The 27,468-nt window shown below is 48.5% G+C and overlaps 8 protein-coding genes across 8 annotated transcripts; 4 read left to right on the top strand and 4 right to left on the bottom strand.

Annotated features, from left to right (window-relative positions):
- Positions 1 to 1,131: 1,131 nt before the first annotated feature.
- MYCFIDRAFT_203708 (uncharacterized protein) lies at positions 1,132 to 5,082 on the top strand. Its single transcript, XM_007928664.1, has 2 exons — positions 1,132 to 4,236; positions 4,290 to 5,082. Exons 1-2 carry the CDS (start codon positions 1,169 to 1,171, stop codon positions 4,642 to 4,644), a joined length of 3,423 nt encoding a protein of 1,140 aa, XP_007926855.1. The 5' UTR covers positions 1,132 to 1,168; the 3' UTR covers positions 4,645 to 5,082.
- A 1,997-nt stretch (positions 5,083 to 7,079) lies between these two features.
- Positions 7,080 to 9,091, bottom strand: MYCFIDRAFT_137203 (uncharacterized protein; the record flags this gene model as incomplete). The annotated part of the gene is made up of 2 exons (XM_007928663.1): positions 7,080 to 8,807; positions 8,894 to 9,091. Coding segments are annotated over 2 exons (1,926 nt in total), but the record flags the coding sequence as incomplete, so codon positions are not given.
- A 464-nt stretch (positions 9,092 to 9,555) lies between these two features.
- Positions 9,556 to 10,408, top strand: MYCFIDRAFT_54240 (uncharacterized protein). Its single transcript, XM_007927681.1, has 2 exons — positions 9,556 to 9,883; positions 9,980 to 10,408. The coding sequence occupies exons 1-2, from the start codon at positions 9,617 to 9,619 to the stop codon at positions 10,259 to 10,261; spliced, it is 549 nt and encodes a 182-aa protein (XP_007925872.1). The 5' UTR covers positions 9,556 to 9,616; the 3' UTR covers positions 10,262 to 10,408.
- Positions 10,318 to 10,851, bottom strand: MYCFIDRAFT_135847 (uncharacterized protein; the record flags this gene model as incomplete). Its single annotated transcript, XM_007928662.1, has 2 exons — positions 10,318 to 10,705; positions 10,763 to 10,851. Coding segments are annotated over 2 exons (477 nt in total), but the record flags the coding sequence as incomplete, so codon positions are not given.
- A 577-nt stretch (positions 10,852 to 11,428) lies between these two features.
- MYCFIDRAFT_211390 (uncharacterized protein) lies at positions 11,429 to 12,218 on the bottom strand. Its single transcript, XM_007928661.1, has one exon. The coding sequence runs from the start codon at positions 12,169 to 12,171 to the stop codon at positions 11,746 to 11,748; it is 426 nt and encodes a 141-aa protein (XP_007926852.1). The 5' UTR covers positions 12,172 to 12,218; the 3' UTR covers positions 11,429 to 11,745.
- A 3,776-nt stretch (positions 12,219 to 15,994) lies between these two features.
- On the top strand, positions 15,995 to 17,229 carry MYCFIDRAFT_85059 (carbohydrate esterase family 5 protein; the record flags this gene model as incomplete). The annotated part of the gene is made up of 3 exons (XM_007928660.1): positions 15,995 to 16,060; positions 16,672 to 16,889; positions 16,941 to 17,229. The coding sequence occupies 3 exons, from the start codon at positions 15,995 to 15,997 to the stop codon at positions 17,227 to 17,229; spliced, it is 573 nt and encodes a 190-aa protein (XP_007926851.1).
- Positions 17,230 to 18,071: 842 nt separating this feature from the next.
- Positions 18,072 to 19,241, top strand: MYCFIDRAFT_46261 (uncharacterized protein; the record flags this gene model as incomplete). The annotated part of the gene is made up of 1 exon (XM_007927624.1): positions 18,072 to 19,241. The coding sequence occupies one exon, from the start codon at positions 18,072 to 18,074 to the stop codon at positions 19,239 to 19,241; it is 1,170 nt and encodes a 389-aa protein (XP_007925815.1).
- Positions 19,242 to 19,647: 406 nt separating this feature from the next.
- MYCFIDRAFT_175109 (uncharacterized protein) lies at positions 19,648 to 26,472 on the bottom strand (the record flags this gene model as incomplete). The annotated part of the gene is made up of 4 exons (XM_007928659.1): positions 19,648 to 19,692; positions 19,718 to 19,809; positions 19,855 to 19,884; positions 26,466 to 26,472. 4 exons carry the CDS (start codon positions 26,470 to 26,472, stop codon positions 19,648 to 19,650), a joined length of 174 nt encoding a protein of 57 aa, XP_007926850.1.
- Positions 26,473 to 27,468: the final 996 nt, after the last annotated feature.

Raw genomic sequence — 27,468 nt, 5'->3', positions numbered from 1 at the left:
CGACGTGTCGTATCGTGTCGTGTCCCTTCCCTGGCCATGCGCCACGCCACGCCACGCCACGCCACGCCACGCCACGCCACGCCATCCTACGCAATGTATGTAGAGGTTAGGATAGGTGTATTGTTCTCGCGGTGAGGTGAAGTGACATCCCATTGCTGAGACACCAATAGCATCGACACCATTTGTCAATAATATACGGACTTGTTCGTTGCTTCCTCGGCGCAACGCTAGAATAGCACTCAAGAACTTCTGCGCCTCATTTCTGTCGATCAGGCACATAATGTCACTGCCAAGGCACTCACCAGATTGACCAGGAGATGGCAAATTGACTGGGCAATTGGCAGGACTCCTGTCGAAGAGGCAAGGGCCATTTCTACTGATATGTGCCTGACTGTTCATTCCTGATCGTTACCTAGTCATGCCATTCTGTAGATATATGGCGCTAGAGATTCGGTTGCGGAGTGCAGGGAGATACGTAGACGAGACGCTGGGAGTCGTTTCAGGAGTCTGATTGGTGTGTTCCTAGCCAAAGGCGTTCGCAATTCTCGATTCTATTTTGCCGGGAGAAAAGTTGGCGGTCACCGCTTCGTACGATTGTGGCGCGGGAGCTAGAATACCACAACCTTCATCAAGCATTGGATGGGGCGATAGTGCGATATTCCGTGGCCGCTTGGGAAAAGGCTCTCTTTGTGATCTTCTTTCCTCAATTCATCTCTTGCTTGTTTCTTTGTCCTGCTGCAGCGAACAATCGCAAGGACTGCGAAGCTTTTGCGCCGCGGGAGTGACGTGCCGCGCGCGAACACCTGCAAATTTTTCTCGAATCAGCGCAAGCTTCTGCTGCATACCATAGCTCCCGGTTGGAGCCACAACGAACATCCCCCACCAGGGAGGAGCGATAGCGAGCTGCACGATCCTCGCGCCGAGCTTGTGAAAGAGCTGGGTGAAGGAGCGTGGAAGGCGTGAGTGGTCGGGGACTGGGGCAGTCAGACCAGAAAGGAAATAATGCTTGCAATCTGGCCGCAGCACACAATAGCAACCTAGGACAGGCAAGGCACGCCGCAGCCTCGCAGCCATACCCCCATACCTACGCGTAGTCCCATCGCTCGAGTAGCGTACGCTTCACCTCCGACTCGAATCGCCATTCCTGCCTCTCCCACACCCATTCAACATGTTGGAGATCGTGGAGAGCATCCTACCCACGAGGTGGCGCCGAAACCGCGACATCACAGATCCAAACAAGCCGGGTTCATATTCCAGCCTTCTCACGCCATATCTCGAGAGCGTGTCGCTGAAAGCATGTACGCATCCCATACGGACCATCACCTTGGTCGCCATCCTCGGAAGCGCATTCTACGTCAATCTGCTGGACCAAGGCTTCTTCCAGCCTTCACTTGCCTCGCTGAACAAGATCGATTTCGCGTCACTTTCGGAAGGTAGCAGGCGATTACATCTTGGTGAGGACACGGCATGGAAATGGCAACTTGAAGAGAATGGCCGCCCGAAGGTGCAGCGCCCGCGCGAAGATGAGCTTTCGCTGGTCACGCTGGAGTTTCTGGATGCTGGAAACAACTCGCCAAAAGCAGTTCCAATGGCTAAGAACATTGCGCTACCAGAGGGCAGCGCTGCTGAGATCGTGCCTTCGAGCGCAAACATTCTCTCCACCATCTCTTCCGACTCGCATCTCGCATTCTCCATGCCATATGCCGAGACCGCCAAATTTCTCGAGGCCGTCCAAGAAATTCCGGCACCGCCCGGCACAGTTCGCGAAGATGACGGATCAGACGACGAGGTCGAGCACAAGAAGTGGCTCATGAAAACCGCCAAGACTGCACCCAACTCGAATGGAATGGTCGAATGGGCACAAAACTCTTGGAGCGCATTCCTGGACTTGATCAAGAATGCCGAGACTCTTGATATCGTCATAATGTCTCTGGGCTATCTATCAATGTACCTGACGTTCATCTCGCTCTTCCTGAGCATGCGCCGCATGGGATCCAACTTTTGGCTTGGCACCACCACCCTCTTCAGCTCTGCCTTCGCCTTCCTCTTCGGCATTGTCGTGACCTTGAAGCTTGGCGTGCCGGAGAATGTCGTTCTCCTGTCAGAAGGCGTGCCATTCTTGGTCGTTACCGTTGGCTTTGAGAAGCCCATTATGCTGACTCAAGCTGTGCTATCTGCTTCCTACCAGGCCAAGAACGGCAACGGCAACGGCGAAGCCTTCACCATTCAGAAGGCAGTACAGCAGGCCATCCGAGAGCGTGGTTTCGAGATCATTCGCGACTACGCAATCGAAATTGCCATCCTTTCAGCAGGCGCCTTCTCTGGAATTCAAGGCGGCCTTCGACAATTCTGCTTCTTGGCAGCCTGGACACTTTTCTTCGACTGTATCCTGCTCTTCACTTTCTACACCGCAATCTTGACCATCAAGCTCGAGATCAACAGGATCAAGCGCCACGTAACCATCAAGAAGGCCTTGGAGGAAGAGGGCGTCAGCAGACGTGTCGCTGAGAATGTTGCCTCTAGCAATGACTGGCCTAATGGCGACATCGTCTCTCCCAGCACTGTGAACATCTTCGGCATGAAAGCTCGCGAAAGGAGCATTCCACGTTTCAAGGTGCTTATGGTTACTGGCTTCATCTTGATCAATGTCGCCAACCTCTGCAGCATGCCTTTCCGCGGCACCCGACACAATACGCCAGTCTCCACAGCTGGGCTGTCTTCTGTGGTTACACAGCCGCCGATGGACCCATTCAAGGTTGCTGGAAGTGGCCTCGCCTTCCTTTTCTCTCAGGCCGAGCGTAACAAGCAGCCACTGAGCGTGACGGTCTTCCAGCCGATCAAGTACGAGCTGCAATATCCGTCTGTGCACTATGCCACCCCAGAACCGCAAGATTGGACAATCATTGACGGCGAATACCAACGAGGTCTTTTTTCGGCGCTTGGCGGTAGAGTTGTCGAGAGCTTGCTGAAGAGCTTCGAGGATCCTGTGCTGAGCAAGTGGGTTATTATTCTGCTTGCTATAAGCTTGGCGCTGAATGGCTATCTCTTTAATGCCGCACGATGGACTATCAAGGAGCCAGCACAAGACTCCGCTCGGGCAGATGCACCAAAGGCGAACGGCCATGCCATCCCGCCAATTCCGACCGAGGAGCCAGAACCTCCAGCTGTTGACCAAGAAGCGCTTGATGGCACGAGATTGCGTACGAGGGAGGAATGTGAGGCTATCCTTGCCGCCAAGCAAGCGCCAATCTTGAATGATGAGGAGTTGATTGACCTGGCATTGCGCAACAAGATTCCTGGGTATGCACTCGAGAAGACTTTAGAGGACAAAACTCGCGCTGTAAAGATTCGCCGCGGCATGATCTCTCGCACGCCAGGTACTAAGGAGCTGACATCGAAACTGGAGAAGTCAAAGCTGCCTTATGAGCACTTTGATTACGACCGCGTTCACGGTGCCTGCTGTGAGAATGTCGTCGGATATCTGCCACTCCCTCTTGGTGTCGCTGGACCGATCACGATTGATGGCCGCAGCTACTTCTTGCCCATGGCTACGACTGAAGGTGTGCTTGTCGCTTCTACAAGTCGTGGTTGCAAGGCCATCAATGCTGGAGGTGGAGCTGTTACAGTCTTGACCGGTGATGGCATGACCCGTGGACCTTGCATCGGCTTCGAGACTCTTGCTCGCGCCGCTGCTGCAAAGGTGTGGCTTGACAGTGTTGAAGGACAAAAGGTGATGAAGGATGCTTTCAACTCTACTTCCCGATTTGCTCGCCTGCAACAACTCAAGTCCTCCATTGCTGGCACGTACGTCTACGTCCGATTCAAGACGACGACCGGTGACGCCATGGGCATGAACATGATCTCCAAAGGTGTTGAGCAGGCGCTGAACGTCATGTCTAAGGAGGCCGGGTTCAGCGACATGGCCATCATCTCCGTTTCTGGCAACTACTGCACCGACAAAAAGCCGGCTGCCATCAACTGGATCGATGGTCGTGGCAAGTCTGTCGTCGCCGAGGCTATCATCCCTGGCGACGTTGTCCGGACCGTCCTCAAATCCAATGTCGACGCACTTGTGGAGCTTAACGTCAGTAAGAACTTCATTGGTTCCGCCATGGCTGGATCCATAGGTGGTTTCAATGCTCATGCTTCCAATATCGTGACTGCGATATTCTTGGCAACTGGCCAGGACCCGGCGCAGAACGTGGAGAGCAGTAACTGCATTACTGTCATGAAGAAGTAAGTCGTGCTCGTCACTTGCGCAAACAACTATATACTGACTTGGCATTCAGCTTGCACGGAAACCTGCAGATCTCCGTATCAATGCCATCGATCGAGGTCGGCACTCTTGGCGGTGGCACCGTCCTAGAGCCACAAGCCGCTATGCTCGACATGCTCGGCGTTCGTGGCGCACATCCAACCACACCCGGAGCCAACGCACAACAACTCGCAAAGATCGTCGCAGCCGGTGTGCTCGCAGGAGAATTATCTCTCTGTTCCGCTCTCGCAGCCGGTCACCTTGTCCGAGCACACATGGCACATAACCGCTCCGCGCAACCCAGCAGAGCGCCGAGTCCAAGAAGAAGCCCTACTGCCCTCCGAATGACAAGCATTGCAGAGAATTCCGTGGCGACAGGCAAGAAGTAGACTTCCGAGTCTGGAGCCCAGAATAATCAGAAGCAAAGCGATATTTCCACCTCGCCAGCGCAGGAAGGTATACGTTCGAATGAAGTCGAGAGTCCGGTACTGCGAAGGTCGAATCGGAAGCGGAAGGTGGTGTTTCAGTGAGCAATGGCTCAGCGTAGCGGAGATGATGACGGGAAGGGAAGGGAAGGGAAGTGAAGCATTAGAGCAAGGCCAGAAGAGAGAAGAAACGGCTTGGTCGAAGAAGAAGAAGAAGAAGGAACAACGGTAGAGAACAGAACAGAACAGAAGACATTCATATTGTCCATCAGAGAGGGAAAGCATGGAATTTTGTATACTGTACATGGGCTTCTATATATAATCGAGAATCGCGAGGCGAAGCTCAAGCCCAAGCTTGCTCAGACTGCTCTGAGATTGTTGCGACATCACGTGAGCAGACAGATTCCAACCTGTTTTTTTTTTCTCTTTTCAGACCTTGATGAAAGCGAAAAAAAGTAGGCAGGAAGTTGTTAGCAAGAACTTTCCCAACAGAAAATTCGAAAAAAAAACGGAGATTGAGAGAGAGAGAGAAAAAAAAAACAAAGGCAGGTCCTCCTGTTAAGGCCTTGAATACCTCGCGTTGAATTATCGATAAGTGTTGAATTATCGATAAGACAGTAAATCTCGTGTTCTCGTCTTATTGTAGCGTGTCTTATACCAATTATGAGTATTCAAGCCCAATTATCGATTTCCGCCTTCTTAGCGCTGTGTTGTAACCTTATCTCTTGCCTTTGCCTTGCCTCTCTTGCTATAGTAGATAATACCGTATTTTCTATAGCGCTAAAGCAGTCGGCGCAGGCCTCGAAGGCCTCGAAGGCCTTCGGTCGATAGCGTGGTCGCTCCGTCTCGTTCAGCAATAAACGAAGTATCTAAAGTACTATATAGACCGATAGGCATAGTACGAGGTCCTCGAGGTCCGCTTCCGCCGCTTCTTCGAAGTCGTCCATTGTCGCTATTCTATCGTCACTACTATATACCCTACAAAACACCTACTTCTACGACAACTACGAGAAAGAGCGAGACATATTGTACTAAACCGGAAGGAGATGGATCCGTACGAGAATAGGCGCCTATTCTTCAGTAGTTCAATTATAAAAGTAAGGCTCTCTTGCTGAAGGGCTGCTTTTGAAATTGGCCTATCTAAAGAGGTAGATTATAGATAATTGGACTGTCTTATAGACAAGACCTATAATTGAATGGATTATAGGTATTCAACGCGTCTTATGGTGGACCCACTCGTCTTATAGATAAGACACCTCAATTATGGATAATTGAGCGCGAGGTATTCAAGGCCTAACGGTTACGGTTACACGGTCACACGGTTACTACGATCTCCCCATATCTTTTCTTTTCCCCAATAATTTTTTTTCGAATTCTTTTTCGCCATGCAATGCAACCATACCATACATACACATCCATTCCATCCCATCCCATCCCCATCCATGCAAGGCGAATAAACGCCCCAGATTTTTTTTTCACACAGCAAAGTAAACCCAACCTCCCCACCGCATCGTGTGAGTAGACACCAGAACACCTCGCTCAAAAGCCGACGCAAATGCCAGCAGCGGACGACAGATAGTAAAAAAAAATCAAGCATGTCATTGAGAAGGTTCCGCAGCACTGTTATAGTGTATAAGCGGCCAAGGCTGAGCGGTGTTGGCATCAGCCGTGGGGAGGGGGAGGTTGCCCATATTCATCGCGGTCATGTCGGCTGAGGAATCGGGTTTTGTGGCGGTGGTGAGGGACATGAGGGCTCCGGTGGGGAGATTGTAGTCGTTGGCAACGGTTGTCATCATGGAGTCTGCGAAGTTGCGCCAGGCGGCGGGGCCGGGTTGCGGGTAGGCTTGCGCTGTTTGGGGGGATTGCTGGAAGGTGTTGTTGGAGACTTGTGGATTTGGGGATTGGAAGGCGGCCATGAAGTTTGTGGGAGCGGGAGGCTGGGGTTGTTGCTGAGACATGCTTGCGACTAACTCGGCTTCGATGTTGGGTTTGGACTCTTCGCTGGAGTAGGCGGAGCTGTCGAAGGTGTTGTAAATGCCGTTGCCGTTTTGGGCTGGAGGTTGAGTGTGTGCATAGGCGAAGGATTGCGGAGGGTAGTTATTTTGAGATTGATCCGCGCCATACGCCTGGTTCTGGTTCACATCGCCGCTTTGCTGCGCAGTGTACTCCGTGCTGTAGCCATTTGTGGCATTGAACAATTGTTGTGCCTGCTGATGATCCGAGGTTGTAGGTGAAGACGCTGAGGCTACAGCAGCGGATGCCGTCTTAGCCGCCAGGTGTCGCTGGATGTTTCCCAACGAGGATTCAACGATTCCGCGGATTGCAACGACCAGCTGCGGTGTGGCGCCTAGAGAGCATGTCAGTAATGCGAAAGTACTGCGTAGAGTCTCGCACGCACCTAAGAGATTAGCGACCTCAGCCATGACATCGATCCACGAATCCATGTCTTGCCTCAATCTCTGCAAGTCCTGCGAGGTCATTTGGTCCCTCCTTTCCGTATATGCGAATAGCGTTGTGAAAATGGCGGCCAAGAAGTCCGTCGAGTAGTACCACGTCGTGTCGAGGCTCTTCAATGTCTTCAGCTGTGTCGCAGATTCGAGTAGCTTCCCACTCCAGTGGAGGCATGTGTCGAGGTTCTGATTCATCAGTTGAGGCGACGCCGTCCTGCACAGTGAGGGATGGTGGAGAAGCAGTTGGCACTCGGCAACGGAAATGTCCAGGTACAGGGCTGAAATCCTGTCCTCTTCCTGGCTTTGCGGTCCTCCTCGAAGTTCAACCGGCACTTGCTGGTGAAAGTTCTCCAGATCCTTCTCCAGCTGGCGAATGTTCATCTCATACTGACCAGTCGATCTGATCGAGTAGATGGTTGAGTAAACCTGCATCATGATGTTGAGGAGCTTGAAACCTTCAATGCCAGCCCTGAATGAGCAGTTCTTCCACTTTCCAGTGGGCTCACCGGGAAGGTTGTCCGGCTTGGCTTCGGGCATTTCAATGTCGAAGTCGTCCATGCGCAGTGGCATGGGACGACCCAGCTTACCGCTGATGTGAACGTGGAACAACAGTATGCTCCAGAATATTCGCTTCCGCATCTCCAAGTGATGAGGGTCCTGCTCCAGGGCCGAGTTCTGCCAAGCTTTCGCAGATCTGTGCAGGCCTGACTCAATCGCGAGGCCCATGACCAGATTTGTGAACATCCATGCCGCTCCTGGTCGCGGTTGATTGCGCAGTTGCGAGCAGATCAACGCCAGCGCTTGGATGTCTTCTAGTGTGTGGCCTGTGATGAGGTCCGGGATTAAGCTGCAGGCGTAGTGGTAGTGATTCATGCTGTCTTCTCGCGCTTGCTCGTTGGCGTTTCGTGATGAGAACTGGAAGTTGATGACTGCTAGGACCATGTGCACCATCACGGCTTCTGCCGGCTTGGGCTGGTAGTTCTGGTGGTGGATCTTGTCGAGCAAGTTCATGAAGTCTGGCTTGTGCAGAAGCGGTATGAACTGCTGTATGGAGCGAAAGTACCAGTCTGCATACACTTTGCACTGTTCGTAGGCAGGAAGGTCGGGCGTCTGAGGATACTCTGCTCTGAAGGCGTGGCTGAGGAATGTCCGATACGACATTGCGCTCGCGGTGGGGTCTGAGTCGTTGGGCATGAACTCGGCAAGGTCGATCTTGGTGCCGAATAGAGCCAGAGAAGTGCCTTCGATCGGGCTGAGCCAGTTGTTCTCCGAAGAGACTCCCAGATAGTTGTCGCCAATGCAGCCCGCGCGGAAGTCGGGCAAGAGAGAACTTTGCGGGCTCGAGCGATCGCGGCCTTGCACGCTCGATGCTGCGCTGCTGCTGCCAGCGTATATGTTGCCCCAACTCTGGCCCTGTTGCCACGATGCTGCCTGACCTCCGCCGGCCATGTACGCTGGAGCTGGCGGTGGTGGTTTTGGCTCCAGTCCATTTTCTCGCAGCTGCTGCTGGAGCTCCACCATGTACATTTTCAGTTGCGCATTCTCATTCTCGATCTGTTCGGTATGGCCGCGCGACGTCGCGCGTCCTGTTATTCGATCGGTGGTTTTGCATTCGGTGTTGTTTTGCAGGCACGGTGAACAGCCTCCCGGCCGCGCATCGCAGCGAATCTTTCGAATCTGCCATCACGATCGATCAGCACCAGTGCTCACTTCCGCTTCACGTTTCGTTCGCACGTGAAGGCATCAGATGCGGGAAGTCCTACCTTGCATCGATCGCAAGCCTGGCCTGTTCGCGTCGAGCCTGCGATCTTCTTCTTGACGCTGCCGGAAAAGTCGCCATTGCCCTGCGCATGGCCGTTGCCGTCCGTCCGCGCGATCTTGGCCTGCGGTGTGTTGATGCCGCTGTCGTTGTCGGCCGAGCCATCGTCACCGTCGCCGTCGCCGTCGCCCAGCCGCTTCATGGACGAAGGCATGTCCCCTCCGCGTGCCGATGAGCTGTGGTGGAAGTTGCCGTCGAGGCGCTTGCACGCACATCAACTGCGGGAGACACCGCTGCCGTGGCGTGGCCTGGTGCAGCGGGCGGAGTTGGGTTGTCGCAGGCACAGGTACAGCATATAAGAAACAGCAACAACGACACGAACCCCGGGTCCCGCCAATGTCCCCCTCAGCGATCGCGCTGCTCCATCGGCGCTGCAGCGTCCTGCGCGGCCGTCAAGTGCGCGTCGACTTCGCAGCAGCGTACTTGAGGCCCCCCCCCGGTCCGGTCCAGAGTTCTCGCCACTTTAACCTTCGGGGCCCCGTGCGCTGAGCTAACCTACTTCATACGCAAAGCCCAATCACTACTGCGAAAAAGCACCACTCTTCCTGGCCTCACCACCACACCACCACCCTCCATACCACACCCAGTCACGCTACCACCGCCGCTTGCAGACATCGCCCGCCTTGGTGAGGCTGGCCATCCTCATCCAGACGTCCAGGCCGCCAGCATGGAGACGGCGTCGCTCCCACACCTCCCACACCACCCTCTCCACATCTGCCTCTTTGCCGATGTGCAGAATGCCTCGTTTCTGCGCGAACAGCTTCTTGCAGGCAATCCGGACTATGAGTATGCATTTCTCGATGCCGCCGTCCTGCGGTCACGCGGCATTGTGCTCTCGGCTTGCTTTAGGGCAATCAACGATCTGATCGCCGGCCGCCTCAAGACCAAGAATGTGCATTCGGAAATTGTATTTGCCATGAATCCCAACAACAATGTAAGTACGAGTCGTATCTTGGCTTCAATTTTCGCATCACGTCGTCTCACTACATATTCCTACTTTTCCTTACTTGTCATACTCACCCACACGCAGATCGCCGAGTCATTCCGCCGCTATGGTATTCAAGACGAGAGCAAAAACATCGTTGCGATCAAAGTTGGCGGCGACAGGAGTACCGTTGAGCGACATCTACTGGCCAACGTCAAAGCGTCGCCGACTAGCCTCACAGATGACGCCTTAGCATCCATGCATGACCAGGCCAGGATGAGGAAAATCTACCGCCTCGAAGCTCCAAAGAAAGGCGGAGAGGCGGCTCAGCGTGGGAAGGAGGCCGAAGCTTTCATTATCGCTGGTATCGCATTAAAGGGTTCCTGAGTCTTGTTTTTCCTGTATGTCCTACTCCACCTCCCCCTTCGGACGCACGCCATGCACTACACTGCATTCACCAAGAACGGCGCCATTTGCAATGTGCCGCCAATAGCCTCCGCTGCAGTAACGCTCACATTCACGTCTTGCTGGACGCTACCACCGCTGATTCCAACTGCGCCTATGAAGTATCCCTCGTAGTCGTAAATTGGCTGACCGCCACCGAAAACGACTAACCCATCATTAGTCTCCTGGATCGCATACAAGTCGTTCATTGGGCCAGGCTGTGATCGCTTATAGAAGCCGTATGAAGGGAAGAGGCCGTTGAAGAGTGCAACTGTCTTGGCTTTCTTGATGCTGATGACCACACTTGCGAGGTATGCATTATTGTCCATGCGCAGGAAAGCTACGAGCTGAGCGGACGGATCAACCACGGCGATGTCGTTCGGAACACTGGAAATGTCAGTCTAAAGTCTAAGTTGCGCAACAGTCTGCTCGCTCCCATCTGACCCAATTGCATTTGACTGGTCAATAGCAGCCTTGACGACCTCTTGAGCCTGCGAAGCACTGATACAATGTCTCTGAGCCGGAGTCGAACCCCCATCCGTTCGTCTGCGTCCGATTCACCGTCTGTGCAATCGCAGCAACAGCCAAAGATAGCAATCGCAGCACCTTCATCTTGCCAAAGTCCACCCGAAGCAATTCCAGACTTCCACACCAAACTCCGGCAGCAAATCACAGAGACAGCACACCACAACTGAGCACCGCACCACGCGACCTTCCAACACCTTTCCCTGCAAACCATATATACATCTTCGTCTCCGCGAGATTGAACCGACCATTACCGAAATATCCGCAGCATAGCCATAGCGCAGTGCGTCAATAGCTCGTAAGCGATGTTGTTGGATCCAGCATTACTTGCATGCTCACTAATAAGACCTGAACCAGTAGTGAGTTATCGGTTATCCCAGAGCTCTCCTCTCCCGTGCCTGGAACCTTGTCGGGTGGCGCAAGTAGACTTTGCGGAGTGCATGATAAAAGAAACGAAAGGAAGAACGCGGGCGTGGTGACGGGAAGGATTTCGCCAAGAGATACGTACGTTCAGGCAGATTCCAGATCTCTCTTCTCATCATCTCCTCGTTTCGCAGATGCTGTTCGAACAACCCCGCCACCATGCCTCGAATCCATTCCCAAACCATCCCTTCCCCCCCCCCCCCCCCCACCCTATACGTATACCAAAGGCTTCAACATCCCCTCCCCAGAGGTAATATTCGTAGTATTCATCGAATTCGTCGTAGTATTCGCACTCCACCCCTCTGTCCTACCATTTTTATAAACTATTTCCACAAGCCATAGTTAGTGTTAAAATCCATCCATCCATACATCCGCAAAAAAAAAGAAAATTCTTTTTGTTGTATGCGTATGTGTAGAGTGTCGTTACTCACAAATCCATCCAATTATACTCAAAAACAAAACCACCACGCTAAACCAGACTACGTAGATCCATTTTTCGTCGTAGAGCCAGAAGAGGAGGCGGGTGGAGGTTGTGGTGAGGGAGTGGAGGGTGCGTTTGAAAGGAGAGGGGGAAGGAAAGGGATGAGAGGAGGGGGAGGTGAGATGGAGAGGGTGGTTTGAGGAGAGAGGGAAGGGGAGACGGTGAGGTGGCATGGAGGTTGAGATGGGATGGTGGGGGAAAGAAAAAGGGAAGGAGGATTGGAGATGTGAGATGTGAGATTTCGGAACAGATATATTTTGGTTTGATGCAAGGGATGGGAGGGGGAGATATGTGGCATTATTTTAGTCCATCGAATGCGGAGCGAACGGACAGAGACGGTGCACTGAGAAGGAGTCGGTATACTGAATCTTGTCATCACTTCAGCTACATGTAAAGACTTACGCGAATAGGTGGACTCATTCATATGCGTCCCGCTGTTTCAGACAACGACGGCAAGATGCATGAAAGCAGTATTCAGGATCCCGAGCATTCGTGACACGGTATCAGAACATTCGGCTCACAAACCGTAGTTGCAGGAAAGACTTTCTGCGCATGGAGAAGTTTTAGTGATTGGTCTTCGTTTCTACGAATATTTGCTCGATTCTTACTCCCGCAATTCTTAGTATCGCCATTTCCAGAGTATAAATTTTGACAGGTACTCGGAGGATCTGGGGAGAGATTCGGTGTCGTCGCCGAGTAAGACGCCTCGTCGGAGGGAGCAGGTGGTGTTGGTGTCGTTTTCGAGGCTTTGAGACAATCGTAGGAGGTCTTTATTGCTGCTGTGTATGTTCAGCTCGTGAGAAAACTTGAGCAGGTGGTGGTGGTGGTGTTGTCGTTGTTGAAGCTTTGAGACAAGCGCAGAGGGTGTGTAGTGCTGTGTATGTTAAGCTCGTGAGAGAAGTCGGTCTGCTGGCTTTAGCGAAATTGCTCTGGGATGGGAGAGCGTTGCAGAATGTAATTACTTTGCCTTCTTTGCTAAGTAGTGATGCCAGAGTCTTGTAGGATCCTATGCTCATACGAACCAGCCGGTCTTGTGCGCAGAAGATCTGTCTCGGAGGTCTCCTACCTTTTGAGCAGCCTGTGCTTTTGGGTCTGCCGCAGATGCCAGCCCGATCAGGAGGTAGACGCTGAACAAGAGGCGTGCCATGGCTGCAGGGTAGCCAAGAGGGTGAAAGATAAGACGGGAGTGTGCCCTGGGAGGGTAGCATCAAGCATACTTACACACAGCGGTCCGAGACAGATACAATGTTGTCCAATTGCCTATTCATTTGCGTGGCGATCCAGTGACTTTCATGAAGTTTCTGCACGCGTCGAGCAGAACATACTAGCGGATGCCGTCTGACACCATGGAAAGTCTGTTGTTCGATGATCGAGCGTTGATGTCCCCAGAGTCTGACAGCCTCTCGGGTGCGACGTGGTAAGCAGGAAACCATAGAGATACCCGGAAAAGGTCCGCAGTCTGATGAATCTGACCCATCTGCCAAGCGCAGTCGTGACTCGTAAGCAGCCTTATGCTTTCCTTCATGCTGTGACATTGAATCATTAAGCCCTAGAGTCCCAGGAATCTGACAGCTTCTCGCGTGCAACGTCGTAAAGCAGGAGAACAGCGATGTCCACAAAAGGTCCGGAGTCTGACGAATCTGACCCTCCTGCCAAGCGCAGTCGTGACTCGTAAGCAGCTTTATATGCTTTCGCTGTGACTTTCTGTCACTTTCACGTTTTCGACTGCCGAGATGTCTAAATCTTGCAAGGCGTTGTCTAAATCTGACTCGCGTTTGATGAAGGGTAGTCGTAAGCAGCCTTGATGTTAAGTTTCCTTGATGCTTTCAGTTGAAGTTTCCGACTGCCGGGATGTCTGAGTCTTGCAATCCCTAGTCTGAATCTGACTCTCCTGCCGAGCGCAGTCGTAACTCGTGAGCAGCCTCAATGCTTCCCTTCATGCTGTGAGTTGAAGTTTTCGACTGCCGAGAGGTCTGGATTTTGCATGGCGTACATGTAGTCTGATGAACCTGACTCGCGTTTGATGAAGCGCAGTCGTAAGCAACCTTGATGCTCTCCTTCTCATGCTGTGACGTTGAAGTTTTCGACTGCCGAGATGTCTGGATGTTACATGGCGTCCGGGTTCATGCCATCCGTTACCCGCAATGAGGCAGCAACGCGGGTGTGTGCCATAGCGATATATCTGATTCGCCAGCCATCTAATTTTTCGGTGTAGAAGTACCGAGTCATCGGGGTCCATACGGACGGGACAACTCAGTAGTAACAGCTGCGCGGTACGCCGGATAGCTTCGTACTCCTACACGTACAATCCGTAGTATCCGGCATTGCTTACTCGTTGTTGTGGACATGCTTGAATAGTTCTAGGAAAGCAAAGTACTGTCGGCGAGGAGGGAAGGTGCTTTGGGCTACGATTTTATTGATGCTGCAAGTTTTGCTAGCCTGTACTGCCCGTTAAGGCAGAGATCTGGTCAAAAGGGCTAAGAAGTAGATGAGAAAGACTTCGGTACCTCTACGGTCTGAATCGGGAAATTCGAGGCTTCGTTGTAGATCCTAGCTAGGGGAAGCGAGACAAGGCTACTTACTTCTCAGCTTCGGTAGTCGAGATAAGGACGAAGGGAGCCCGAATGTCTGGAAAGGGACGGGCTTGGCAACCACAATGTCCGACAGGAAAGAGCGTACCCGGGCAGCCTATGCGTTACTCCCGTAAGGACCGCTATACACAACCGATGTTTAGGCATATAGAGAGCTACTATTAGAAATAGAGAAAACAATATATATTTATAAAATATTTATAAGATCCTTATAAAAAACACACTATCCTAATATACTAATAGAACTGCTTATATTACTACTAGCAAAACTAGATCTATAATCAAATAGTATACCTAGATAGGAATAAGCTAGAAAGCTCTATACTACTAAAATTTCTATAGCCTACTAGGCTATATAGGGTACTACCTATATTTTAGTAAACTATAAACATATAAGAAATACTATATATAGCTAGTATAAATAATTTTAATAAAAGAAATAATTCTTCTATATATATACAATTTCTAGCATTATAAGTTTATAATAGTATTAGTACTAAAACTACCTATAAAACTATACTATAGAAATCTTTAAACTATTCTATCTATATAGAAGTAGTAGAATAGTTAATATAACCGCTACTTACTAGTAACTTTAATTTAATTTTAATTTAATTATTATTATTTTATTTTTACTAAGCTATTAAATACCCTAACCTAAGAAACGTTATAAAAATTAAGAAAAAATAATAGTAAACTTCTTAAACGTTTTCCCTAAGTTTCTATTATAAGTAAAAAAAATTTACTAAAAAAGGGATTTTTTTTTAAAAAAAAAAAACTTATAGTACTCTACTACTACTACTATATACCCTATTCTATACTATAGGTCCTAATATCTTCCTAAAAAAGCTAAGAACCGGCGAATATATTTCCCTATAGTATCTTACTATATCGGAGTAAAGATAACTAGGGTCGGACTACTAAATAATAAGTTACTATTCGCTATAATCTATAAGGAGTAAGGGTCTAGGGAATGCCTACTTTTACTCCGATATAGTTAGACGCTATAGATTGCCGCTCGCCTCTTCCTTCCTTCCTTCCTTCGCTCCGAGTCGATAGATCTAGCGTTTGCCGCGCTTGTTCTGCGGGTAATCCTTCTAGTTTGGCTGCGGGCGCTGCGACCGCTGTACCTGCTTACCTACCCTATTGGTTCACGATGTCTAAGCTTAAAACTTTATGCAGTTGGCGTCTACGCTCTCGCTTGTAACGCATTATTACATGCATGTAGCCTAGTAGTAGCCTCGTATTTATTCGTTTCTTCTTTGTCTTATTGTGCGGATGTGGAAGGCATAGAATCTCATGTACAGGTAGTCTGCCTGTGTTCACTTGATTATAGTCTCTACACGCGAGAATGTGGAGTGTATAGTCTAAAGGCAGAATGATCTCACCCGTGCATAGTAATGCTTTACTACAGTCATACTAGCAGGGCACAGCTGTCAACGCCCTTATACGGCATCTGAGTATACGTGAATTTGGGTTCGCAGCGTCTGTCGATAAGGAGCGGAGAATTTCCGGCCGGTATGGTGTAACTCCGTAGGTTCCGCTAACATCAGCCCATCCGTGGTATATATAAGGTATACTCTGTCTGTCCTGTCCGAAGGTCTACTTTGTGCAGCAAAAGAAAAACAACTTTTAGTCAGCCGCAATACCAGAAAGATGATGCTTACAAACCTCTTCATCGTAGCCATAGCCACATTGGCTCTAGCCAAACCTTTCGAATCGGTAGGTGTCTATTGCTTTATCTCTGCCGTGACCACCCGCTGACAGGAAACTAGGATTCCGAGGCCGCTAAAAAAGGTGCCTCAATCCTCGGGGCGGTCCTCATGCCACGTTATGCTTGCAATAGCGCGTGTACGGATTCATCACAGTGCACAGGGACTTGCATTGGTTGCTACGCAAATACATATGGCAAGAATGTTTGTCAACACTAGCGCGTAATTTGCACAGCATCAATGGAGCTATGCAACCTAAATGGATGCGGTAAGCTCGATTAGCAGTCATTGCTTGGTTAGGGTAGTGTGTTAACAGACTTTTTCAGAGACCAATTGATCGTACGCGAGACCTTATCATCTTCGCAGAAGCGCAGACGCCGCCGTCTTATACGAGAATCAGAGGCGTTGGTGCTGTGACAGCCATAAATGCGGAGACTCGGGAGGAAGGTGGAAAGCCGAATGTGGATGTCCTTCTTGTACTTGGGCTTTTGTGTACCGTAATTCCTATACAGTAATCAGTAGCCGTCTGCGAATCCTGGGCAAATCCGTTTCCACTCTGCTCACACCGCGTAGTCTCGGGAGTATTCACCCCGTCTATGTCCATCACTGACTGCAGTACAGGGCGTTACGGTTGGTCCACAGACATGCTCGGGCTTGAAGAGACACCCGGGCAGTGCGAATGCAGCAGGTCAAGGGATTGGAGGACCATACGACGCCACGCTTGCTGGTAACTTTTTGCCGAGAGGCACTTCGTCTGATACAATCGGCGAAGGAAGCCGCCTCTTCAAGCTGGCAAACAGCAAATGCCCAGACACAATCGTGGTCACTGGTGGCTATTCGTACGTTGTCCTCGGATGTGTATGTGGAGATGTAGTACTGACTCTTCCCAGACAAGGCACAGCCCTCATCGCGGCTTCTCTGAGCGATCTCAGCCAGCAAGCTCCTGCTGCAGCGGACCAAGTCGCGGGCGCGGTCTTGTACGGATACACGCGCAAGGCACAGAATGATGGCCGTATTCCGAACTACCCGGCCGAGAGAACGAAGGTCTTCTGCGCCGTGGGCGATGGTGTGTGCGAGGGAACGCTCATCGTGGATGTGGCTCACTTCTCGTATGCATTTGATGTTGACGAAGCCGTGCACTTCCTGGCGCAGAGGGTCGACGCCGCCGATGTGTCGTGAGGCTCGGGGAGAGATATGTAGTCGTTCATGGGAGTCAAGTCAAATGGTGACTTTTTCTTCTCATGTCCGCCTTTCAAGCTTGCTATGAGCTGTCGTGCGAGCAGCATATCTGCGTGTCGTGAACACAAAGGGTAGTAGGTAGTGCCAGGAAGCTTCAGCCTTGAATCGCTGAGTCAGCCACTTTGCAGGGCTCGTCGACGACACACACTCTTACTCCCATCCCATACCATCTCGCTATCATGCACTATACACTGTCGGGCTGTGGAGTATTTGAGTCTTGTACACTCGTCTGCCTCGCCAACAGAAGCCTGGACTCGTACACGTACACGATGCTGTAGCTCCTGGACTCATCTCGTGTGCCGACGAAGCGTTCTGCTTGGTCATTGGGCTGACATACTGCTGACAGGCACAGCAACTCAACTCCAGGCAGTGGCATCGCCAGCGGCATACCCATAAATCGTGACATGTCCACGTTGTTGCCATGCTCCGGTTCCAGCCGCGTGGTAGTCATGGCCAAGACAGCCAAGAGGTCGCCGAGAGTGCCTTCCGAGGCGCGAGCACGTCGATCTGTCTGGAGAACGTGTATGAAACATGCGCTTTCTCACTTCACCTTGCTGGTCATCCCTACCAGCGCCTCCATCTCCAAGACCTTGGAAGATCTGCACGAGTCGTGACTTTCAGCCTTGTTGAAGTCAAGTCCCTGAAAGGCTGGATTGTGGACACGTTCGCTTGCCAAGGCACGCACCATCCAGCATTGGACCTACCCTAATGCCACAGTTCCAAGCAACGAGAGGATCCGCCGACTCTGAGTGGATCTGGACAACCGCAATTCGACAGTCGACATGGGCACCTGCGGCACTGGTACAAGGAATGAGAACTACAACTTACCTCTCCATGTCGGAGCCCTGTTCATCATTCTTGGGGTATCGGCCGGAGCATGTGCATTGCCTCTCATCGCCTTGAAAGTTCCTCAGCTGCACATCCCGCCAAAAGCGCTGTTTCTGTTCCGGCACTTCGGAACTGGCGTCTTGATTGCGACGGCCTTTGTCCATCTCTTCCCGACTGCATTTGTATCATTGACGGCTGCATGCCTGCCGCCGTTTTTCAATGAACAGTATCCGGCCTTCGCAGGAGCCATCTCACTTGCGGCCGTCTTCATTATCACCATCGCCGAGATGGTCTTCTCTCCAGGACGTTCGCTCTGCTCAGGACCTGAGACACCGGATTTGCAAGGTGTTGACTCCAAGGATCTTCCGATGGAGAGACCAAGGCAGGCATCCAGGGCTGACTCTATCGCGGAAGAAGAGATAACCCCAGCGCGGGCCACCCCTCAATTCGGTCGAACTCGCTCTGGAAGATCTCACAGCGTCATGAAGACAGCGCCTGGAAACTTGACGGGAACATCACCAGATGGGCATCTCGAGGGGGACGGCTTCCCCCATCACACCGCTAGCATTGCTGAATGCCGCATCAGCGAAGAAAGCTTGGGTATTGCGGCAGAGAAAGAAGCGGAGCAGCAGCGTAAGAAGCTCACTATGCAGTGCATGCTGCTCGAGTGTGGTATTCTCTTCCACAGCGTGTTCATCGGAATGGCGTTGGCTGTAGCTGTGGGAAGTGAGCAAGTCATCCTATTGATAGCGATTGCTTTCCACCAGACATTCGAAGGACTTGCTCTCGGCTCACGGATAGCGGCGGTGGGATGGGAACCGAGGGCGCTGCAGCCTTGGTTGATGGCTCTGGCATATGGCTGTACCACTCCGCTTGGCCAGGCCATAGGTATTGCGACCCGCAATCTCTACAGTCCGGACTCCGAGACAGGCTTGATTGTGGTGGGAACGATGAATGCTATTTCCGCTGGACTGCTCACCTATACGAGCCTGGTGGATCTGCTGTCAGAGGATTTCTTAAGCGATCATAGCTGGAAGACCATGAGAGGGAACAAGAGGATTATAGCGATGTCTTTGGTCCTTTTTGGCGCTTTCTGCATGAGTTTGATCGGAGCGTGGGCATAATTGCATATTTACACAATAGCTACCAGATAACCAGATACCACAGTGACATCCTCCAGAGCTTGGGGAACCATGATCCATCAGTGAAGAAACCAATTCTCTGGAAAGTGACAGGATTAGGATTTGGAAGGAGGATTTCGTGGTCAAATTTGTCGAAGATGAGGTCCACGATGAACGATGAACGACGGTTGCTGCGAACGATTACATGGATCTCCAACTGTCAAGATTATTCCAGATCCTGTCTAGATCTATTCCGAGACGTCTGAGTGATCTGTACAATGATGTCGTCGTCATGTGAAAGACAACCTAACCCCGCAGTAGTGGCGATCGACCTTGCAGCTTGCAGCGAAATCCACTGCCAAGACGAACATTTCGTAGCGTAGAATGTAGCGAGTCCAATGATCGATCGTCAGTCAGAGGAGACTCCACTTAGACAGATGGAGGCTCGTGCTAGCTCCGCAGAGTGCAGCCAAGTGCACCGCCAAGACGAACATTTCGTAGCGTAAGCTGTAGCGAGTCCAATGATCGATCGTGCTCGTCACTCTCGCCTCTCTCGCCTTAGGCTCGTTCGCTGAGCAAAAGAAAGATACTACCTGTTTTAGGGGCAGTGCCTCACTTCCAACGCTTGGAAGCTCGCCTCGCTTGTCTAAAGCCAAGTCAAATTCCTAGGAATATTGGGGCTCGGGCGGGCAGCTGGGGCTCGGTTTAGTCTCGAGGCTCCTTCGACTAGATTAAAGATCACCCTATAGGCACATTATGCAGACTCGTAGACGGAGCTCTATATATACTAGAGGCTCAATGGCTTCACTTAAGCCTATTGTCGCTTCCTATTCTTCCTATACCTTCCTTACTAACCTTACTATACCTATTGTCGCGATAAACCTTACTTAGACTCGCTATACTTCCGCGCCTTGCCTCGCAATATTCTTCTTCTATCGACACCGATACCGATACCGACAGCGATAGCGATAGTAGTAGCCGCTATAACTAGTATTCCGCGCGACCTTATTCTTAGCGCAGCTTTAGTAGCTTTAGCTTTAGTAGCGTAGTTACTAGTAGCGTAGTTACTAGTAGCGTACTTACTAGTAGAAGGAGGAGAATATTTATCGTAAGTCGCGAGGCGTATCGCTATAGACTCGCTACTAACTCGCTTTAGACTTCGACGCCCTACGACTATAAATACTTACGATTTCTAGTATTATAGCGCGCAGATATAGTAAGAGCTACTCGATTAAATAGCGATACCGGATAAGAAGAAGGCGGTATTAAACAGACTACGGAAATATAAGGCTACTAGACTTATTATAGAAACGGACTCTAGTAAGCTTATACTAGCGCTATACTACTACTATATACGCTCTAATAACTTTAAGTGTCGTATACTTAATGCTAAGGGCGAGCGAGTCTACGCTTATTATAAGTATAAGGGCAAGTCTAGCTATATAGCTAGTATAGAGGTTAAAGAAGACGATAGAAATAGCGAGCTAGCCGCGATATAGGCGCGAGTCGAGGCTATAGAGGCAAAGAATATTGTACTAGAGGCAAAGATTAAGGTACTAGAAGCTAGGTTCGACAAGTTAGAAGGATACTGCCTCTCGTAGTTTAAATAGCTTAAGAATAAGGCTATTATTAAGTCTCGCGATATATATACTATTTAAAAGGAGCTGTAGCTAAATACAACTCGCGAGCCGCTAGTAGAAGATGTTTAAGTTAGAGGTTTTAGAGATAGTAAAAGAAGTGCAAGTCTACTACGAGTCTACTACGAGTCTACTATTCTATCTCTTCTTCTTTGCTCGTTAACTGCGCTTTGTGTTCTTAGCCTGTCCGCCGCTATTAGCCTATCTACCGCTATTAGCCTGTCTACCGCTATTAGCCTGTCTACCGCTATTAGCCTGTCTACCGCTATTAGCCTATCTACCGCTATTAGCCTGTCTACCGCTATTAGCCTGTCTACCGCTATTAGCCTATCTACCGCTATTAGCCTATCTATTAGTAGGTTGCTAATCCTTCGATTCGCTCGACCCTTTTAGAGTAGGCATACCTCGCGGTATACTTGCGGTAGCATCGCCGCTTAGGTTAATTATCTTAGGCGGCTAATTCGTATCGATAACCTTCTTAGTCTATAGCTTTTCTTTCTTAATCTTAATGCTGTTAACTACCTTTTACTAACTCGCTATATTACTCGTACTAGTACTAGTAATAGCACTTAACCGATGTTTCCGCTTTTGTTATTATTGTTGCTTCTCCTACTTAGTCTAGATATAGAGCTTAATCTCGTAGACTAATAATAACTTTGTTGCTAGTTTGTAGACCGTTAAAGCCTATCTAAGTAATCGAAGCGCCTTGCTTGCTAGCTTCTCTAGTTAATTAGTTAGTTTATTAAAGTCTATATAGAGGAAGTAGTTAAAATAGTCCTAGGTCCGATTAATACTACTATCTAGTAGCTCGCAGGCGTCAATCCGGTCTATAATCTAGTCTATAAATGTTATATCGGCTTCGAGGAATTCTTAGTTAGACTAGGCATCCGTAATAGTAGTATAGAGGGCGGGTTTACTATAGAACTATATCTTAGTTGTACTCGTAAGCTTGACTTCTATATACTAAGTATAGATTAAATAGCGGCAACGGTATTCCTATACTTTTAGGTCTAATAAAGCTAAAGCTAAAGCAGGTATTAGTAGACGTTACGAGAGGCTCCGAGATCTAGCATTTAGTAGTATTCGAGTTACTAGCTTGTAATACTAACTAGCAGCATTGCGTGTAGCATTAGCCGCCTTAGGTATAGAGGGGAACGTATTAAAGCCTCGTACCGTACTCGCGGAGCTACTCGTAGCGGCGGCTACTAATTGCTCGCGAACAAATTGCTCGGTTAGTAGATCGGGATTAAGAAGGCCGCATTGTAAACAGTATCGGTATTTACTATATATCTTTGCATAGTCGACGCCTAATTTAGTACAATAGGTACCCTAATTAGTAGGCATTGTTAGATAAATAGAGGTAGAAATAGTAGAGGTTTAAGAAGGTTATAGATAAAATCGAACTAGAAAAAGCGACTCGCTATATACTCGCGGCCGGCTCGTAGATCGGAGATTAGTATATATTATTTGTAAACTTAATTAACCTAGCTTCCTAATTCCGAGCCGCCGCTAACTAACTACGTGCTACTAATAGCTTATCTAACTCTATTAGTTCCGGCTCTAACCCTATAGCTATATGCTCCCTAGCTAGCCCTCGAAGAAGCAAGTAGGCAGAGCGGTAAAGGCGCTCTATATTATCGCTATTCTCGCTACTACTTACTAGATACGAGAAGCTATAAATCTACAATGCTATCTAACACTAAGAAAGCGTAGCCTCGGGCAGGTAGGCTTCAAGATCTAGGAATTAGCGAGTCTATTAGCGAGTCTATAGCGAGTCTATAGCGAGTACTATAGAATCTAATATATACCGAATCCTTAAAGGTCTTGCTCTATATTATTAAGTGCGCCGTTAGGTATAGGAATACCTTAATAAGAATGCCCGCTAAGCTCTAGATAATAGTATAGAATATGCGGAATACCTAGTATAACGTATAGTCGATTAGCCTGCTTCCGGATACGATAGCTATTCTAGAGGTAAACAAATTCGAGGACTTTATAACGTATAATTAGTATATAGATTATAAGGAAGGCAATCCGATCCGCTAGCAGTTTAGTATCGTATAGTAACTCGCGCAGTAACTCGTAGAAATAGCCCCTCTAGCTATTTAATACGGGTGCTTGCTAACGCTACTATGCCTTAATCCGCTAGTTTATCTTACTCGTACCGTATTTAAAGCAGTCCTCGAAGGCTAGCGGTTGTTCCGGGTTACTACGAGTCGCAAGGCGAGTCTTATAGTAAGCGTCCGTAGCTAGAATCGTCTCTACCCTATAGTCTAATCGGATAATCTATAGCATTATACTACTATTCCGGATCGTTGTAAGGTATTAAGCTAGTATAGAGACAGCTGTCCGGCTAGTAATACCTATATAGATCTAGACAATATAACGCGAGTAAATATTAATCGCTACGTAGATCTGTATCCCCTAATACTCGAATTTGTAGTAAGTATCTATTAATATTACGTAACTAGGGCCGGGTATAATAATCGCTCTATAGTGCTCTCGCGCCCGCTCGCGGCGGACTTGCAACCCTTTAGGATTTAGTAAGCTGTCAGAGCCAAAGAGGCTATACGTAATTGGCATATAATTAGGCCGAGTAAAGCTAGGGTCTTAGTGCCTTAGGCAGGGCTTGGCGCTTAGCGTTAGGCTAACTCTCCTACCTTCCTCCCTCTCCTCCTAGATCCTTATCGAATACTACCTATACCTACTACTACCCTATCTACCTGCTAATATAACCCTTCTTATATAGTATTCGATCTACCCCTTTAAGGGTAGCAGCTAGATAGTCCTTATTTTAAGCTTTTAGCGGTATAGCTACGAATAAGACTAATCTAACTATATTGCGCCCTAAGAACGGGACCTATACGTACTATTCTATCGAAACAACCGTACTAATTATTAAGCAAGGCCTTCTATACGGCCTATTACACTAAGTTAATCGCACTAGACTAATACCTACTAATTCCGCTATATCCGCATCTTAGGGGCTAATAATACATTATTAGTGTTACCCCCTATTATAATAGCCGGCTTATTACGAAACAACAACCGTGCTGCCGCTAGTAGCGCTAGCAACGACAATACTAGTAGCACAGTGCCTACTAAAGTGCCTACTAGAGCACCTACTAAAGTGCCTCCTACCGAAGAGCCTACTATAGGACCTGCTAAAGAAGAACCTACAGTTCTAGGTAACGACCTAGAATTGCCTATCGACGACATTCTTAATAATATTGTTAACCGTCGATATAGCTAGCTAGCCTTTAGTCCCTAACTAGTAGCGAGACTTTAGGAAGCTACCTAAAACAGGCTTACTGCCTTGCGTTAAGAACAATAGCTAAAGGATAATCTCCTCGAGATTCGCCGTCTATAGGAAGCCCTAACAACTAATACTAAGCCGATAGCAGGGCCTTCCTTACTACCCGTCCCTGTCTAAAAGAAGGATGCTAAGCTTAAGGACTATACTATATTTAACGGCTCTAGTCGCAAACAATACAATAATTACATACGCGATTGTAAGCTTAACTAACGAAATGCGCCGAGGGCTCTTCTAGATGACTATTTACTAGTTGTCTACGCGATGCAGTATATTAATAGCGACCTAAAGCGTACCTAGGATAACTATTTCGACTCTCTTACCGATTAGACCGCTATTTAGTAGCAAGACTACAAGACTATTATACTAGACACCCTTAGAAACCCTATACTAAGGCAATAATACGCTTAGGACTAATACCTTCGAGCTAAACAAAAGACTAATCAATCGGCTCGCTTATTTAAGGCCTATTTAAAGACCCTCGAGGATGATTTGCTAGCTAAGACCGACTCTATCTAGATTTCCGAAATACGCCCTAAATTGCGATAGGAGCTTATCCTCGAATTAGACCGTCGCCGTGTATTCGAACAAGCTAATCTAATACGCATTCAATTTATAGTCGAAGTGGAAATAGCCGAACGGGCTGTTTAGCTCTAACAACGACTAGAATTAAGGATCCGACTAACTAGTACTAACCGTAGCAACCGTAGCCGCGGAGGAAACTAAGGTTCCTACTAGGACAACAACGCTAACAGTAGGAATAGTAACAACGACCGTAGAAGAGGCCGTAGCCGCCGGCTATATAGAGGAGGCCGCGATAGAGGCCGTAGAAGAGGCTCGTATCCCTATAATGCTAACCGCTCGGCTAATAATAGTAATAATAGCTACGGTAGTCTACTAACCGGATTGAAGTGCTTCAATTGTAATAGCACTAGCTATCTACTAGGCTAATGCGACAAACCTAAGGACTAGGCCCGAATTGACCGTGCTTCCGCTAAGCATAGGAAACATCTTTTAGCCGCTAATACTACCCTAGTCGGCTCTTTTAATTAGTCGAAAAAAGAGTAAGCGCCGCACCAACTATTAGCCTTATACGGCGTAAGACTATCGACATTGTGCTAGCTATAATACGCTCCTACCTTATATAGGATACAAAGGGTACTACCTATTAAACTAAGGTTATACTAGATCTAGGAAATTCAGTTAGTGCCCTTATTAGCTATCGCCTAGCTAAGCAATTAGACCTTCGACAACTGCCGAAGACTAACCTGCTAACCCTTGCTTAGTTTAATAACGCTCGGCACTTAACCTATAGGGCCTACTATATTCCTATAGCTCTAAAGGACGACCTCGGAAATAAACGCCTACTAGACTTTACTGCCTACGTAGTAGATATAGACAACCTATATAGGGGAGCTACTATTGTTATTAGCAACCCTGTTCTTAAGTACTACGCTGTAGCTATAGACCTAGGCCTCTAGAAGTAGCGATTTAGAATCGCTAGGAAAGAGGACATTAAGCATATTAATGTTAGCGAGTGCCCTAACGATATTAGGGTCCTGTTTATTAGCAACCTAACACCTGCCTTAGCTAATCCGACAGCTAATCTTCTCGGTAGAGATAACGATAAACCTATACCCCCTAATAGCATAGACCCTAATTAGCTCTCTCGTATACTAGTGCCTATTCGAGAAACCTATATTAATGTATTTAAATACTACCTAGCATCGACATTGCCTATATTCAAAGAGACGGATTATAAGATTAATATTATAGAGGGCAAGGAGGTTCCTTTTAGCCCCCTCTACAACCTTAGTAAACGAGAGCTTGCTATACTGCGTAAGTACCTAGAGGAAAACCTAGCTAATAGTCGAATCCGATATAGCAACAGCCCTGCTAGTGCACCTATCCTGTTCGTACTAAAGAAGGATAGCGGCCTGCGTTTATATGTTAATTATAGAGAGCTTAACGCTGTTACTATTAAAGACCGCTATCTACTCCCGCTTATTAATAAGACCCTCGACCGCCTTTCTAGTGCCTACTACTATACTATACTAGACATTAAGAATGCGTACTATCGCATTTGTATTCGTAAGGGCGATAAATAGAAGACAGCCTTTCGCACTCGCTATAGCTATTTCGAGTACTTAGTTATACTATTTAGGCTAGCTAATGCCCCTGCTACGTTCTAGTCCTATATCAATCGGGCCCTATTAGGCCTATTAGATTACCTCTGTATAGTTTACCTAGATAACATCCTAGTTTATATATACTTACCTAACATTGCGGAGTACTAGGCTATAGTCCGTAAGGTACTCGATCGCCTACGAGCCTATAGACTGTATTATAAGCCTTCTAAATGCACCTTTGCTACTAAGGAGGTAGCCTTCCTTAGTTTTATCGTATTAACTGATAGTATTAAGGCTAATCCTAATCGGATTAAAACTATTACTAAATAGCCTGTTCCTACGTTAATTAAGGAGCTATAGTCGTTCCTCGGCTTCGCTAACTTCTACCGTCGGTTTATTAAGGGCTATTTACGGCATGTAATGCCCCTAACTAAGCTTACTAAAACTAAGGCCAACCCGTTTAGAGAGTTTAAATAGACTAATAAGACGCAAGCCGCTTTTAACGGTCTAAAGCAACGCTTTACTAAAGTGCCCCTATTATACTATTTTATACTAAGCAAGTAGATCCGTATTAAGACTGACGCTTTACAGTTCGCTATATCGGCTATTATATTACAGTAATTAGATAAGGACCATTACTAGTACCTAATTGCCTTCTTTTTACGAAAGATAATCGATGTAGAGCGTCGCTACGAGACCTACGAGCAAGAGCTCCTAGCTATTATCGAGGCCTTTAAACATTAGAGGCACTATCTCGATAGTGTATAGCACACTATTTAGGTCTATATAGACTATAACAACCTCCGTAGCATTACTAAGGTTACTAGGGTTATAGGTCGATAGGCTAGATAGGCCGTCTACCTCGCCGGGTTTGATTTTAATATATTATATCGGCTAGGCGTAAGCAACCCTGCTAATAGCCTATCGAGGCGACCTAATTATAATAGCGAGACTTAGTACATCAATTTATTATTTCTAACCCTGCAGTATAAGATTGCTATAGCCCGTATTGTTAATAAGTAAGCGTAGGATAAGCGGACTTCCGGACCCCGCGGCGGTAACAAATACTATAGCGGAGTTATCGTTCTTCTAGTATACGTTAAGAAGGACGTAGATCGCTCGAGCTATAATAACTCGATTGAAGATATTGC

This window comes from Pseudocercospora fijiensis (genome assembly GCF_000340215.1).
Source record: "Pseudocercospora fijiensis CIRAD86 unplaced genomic scaffold MYCFIscaffold_4, whole genome shotgun sequence".
Taxonomy (NCBI): domain Eukaryota; kingdom Fungi; phylum Ascomycota; class Dothideomycetes; order Mycosphaerellales; family Mycosphaerellaceae; genus Pseudocercospora; species Pseudocercospora fijiensis.
This window is presented reverse-complemented; position numbering and strand designations above follow the sequence as displayed.

Bases quoted from the DNA above. Each gene is read 5' to 3' on its own strand.
- MYCFIDRAFT_54240 (XM_007927681.1), top strand. From the start codon at position 9,617: ATGGAGACGGCGTCGCTCCCACACCTCCCACACCACCCTCTCCACATC. The intron at 9,884-9,979 runs GTAAGTACGAGT...ACCCACACGCAG, and splicing joins CCATGAATCCCAACAACAAT to ATCGCCGAGTCATTCCGCCG.
- MYCFIDRAFT_211390 (XM_007928661.1), bottom strand. From the start codon at position 12,171: ATGAATGAGTCCACCTATTCGCGTAAGTCTTTACATGTAGCTGAAGTG.
- MYCFIDRAFT_203708 (XM_007928664.1), top strand. From the start codon at position 1,169: ATGTTGGAGATCGTGGAGAGCATCCTACCCACGAGGTGGCGCCGAAAC. The intron at 4,237-4,289 runs GTAAGTCGTGCT...CTTGGCATTCAG, and splicing joins TGCATTACTGTCATGAAGAA to CTTGCACGGAAACCTGCAGA.